This window comes from Eretmochelys imbricata, chromosome 6, assembly GCF_965152235.1.
Source record: "Eretmochelys imbricata isolate rEreImb1 chromosome 6, rEreImb1.hap1, whole genome shotgun sequence".
NCBI lineage: Eukaryota > Metazoa > Chordata > Testudines > Cheloniidae > Eretmochelys > Eretmochelys imbricata.
In genome coordinates, this window is record NC_135577.1 from 14,154,691 (window position 1) to 14,156,199 (window position 1,509).

Genomic DNA, 1,509 nt, shown 5'->3' on the forward strand with positions numbered 1-1,509 from the left:
CTATGTGTGCAGAGCAGCCATTGAATGATTTGGTTGTCCTATTATGACACCCTTTGGGGGAAAATGGGCCCTCAATTTTGTCTCTATTGCTCTCCTCAGTGCATCCATCACATCCTTGTTCCTCAAGCTGTAGACGAGGGGGTTCAGCATGGGGATCACCACCGTGTAGAACACGGAGGCCATTTTGTCTGTGTCCAGCATGTAGCTGGCGCTGGGTCGGAAGTACATGAAGAGAATTGTCCCATGAAACATGGAGACGGCCGTCAGGTGGGAGGTGCAGGTGGAGAAGGCTTTGCACCTGCTGTCGGTGGGGCGAATCTGCAGCACAGTTGCAATAATTAAGATGTATGAGATGAGGATGGTCCCAATGCTGATCACCTCTATCAGACTGCCAAAGAGGAAAACAAGTAGTTCGTTGACATAGGTTCCAGAAGAGGAAAGCTTTAGAAGTGGGTTGATATCACAGAAAAAATGATTCAGGAGATTGGAGTGGCAGTAGGATAATCTTAGTAAACCACTTGTGTGTATCACAGAGTTCAGGAAGGCCCATAGATATGAACCAGCTGCCAGCCGTAGGCAGTGCTTTGGTGACATGATGACTGTGTACAGCAGTGGGTTACAGATGGCTACATAACGGTCGTACGCCATTACTGCCAGCAGAAGGCACTCAGAGATGACAAACAATATGAAGCTAAAATATTGGATGATGCAAGCTGTGTAGGAAATAGCTTTCCTCTCGGCTAAGAAGCTCATCAGCATCTTGGGAGTGATGACTGTGGAGTAACAGACATCCACGAGGGACAAATTCTTGAGGAAGAAGTACATGGGGGTGTGAAGTCGGGGGTCGATCCTGATTAAAACCATCGTTCCCAGATTCCACACCAGGGTGATACCATAGATCACTAGGAACATCGCGAAGAGGGGGACCTGCAGCTCCAGACGATCTGTCAGTCCTGTGAGAATGAACTCGGTCACTGTCGTACAATTTCCTCCCGCCATTCATTCAGCCTTGGGTGCTCGCTGCGGGATCAACCATAAAGGAAGGCATTAGTTCTTATGAAAAGGGTGTATGCTAATATAAAGAACTGTGGTCATATGCACAGAGACCCTTTGAGTCGTGGAATGGAACCTGTAACAACTGATGGGAAAACCCAAAACTCCTTCACTTCTTCTGAGGGAAAAAAAAATCCTTTATCTCTAGGAAAGTGCATAACCCTGCAATTTAGTCTGATGTACACATTTTGACCCTGATTCGGCTGATATTTTAATTTCACTGATCAGTGTAGACTTAGGATCCGTGGATCTCCAGTATACCTGGGAAAAATAACATGGGTAGGAGGAAGACACAGTTTGCATCACACTGTCTGGTTATTGGGTGACAGTTTCCAGCACCTAAATTTGCCTTCGTGTTTTTAAATCATTGGCGACCAGGCAGTACAAAGGATGCACATGCATTCATTGAGGAAATAGTTCAAAAATGGAACTTCCAAATGTATCCCTTCTGGACAC

At 46.1% G+C, this 1,509-nt stretch overlaps 1 protein-coding gene across 1 annotated transcript; it reads right to left on the minus strand.

The window, feature by feature from the left end:
- LOC144266457 (olfactory receptor-like protein COR4) lies at positions 1–999 on the minus strand. The gene has a single exon (XM_077819905.1). It carries the CDS (start codon positions 997–999, stop codon positions 1–3), a length of 999 nt encoding a protein of 332 aa, XP_077676031.1.
- Positions 1,000–1,509: the final 510 nt, after the last annotated feature.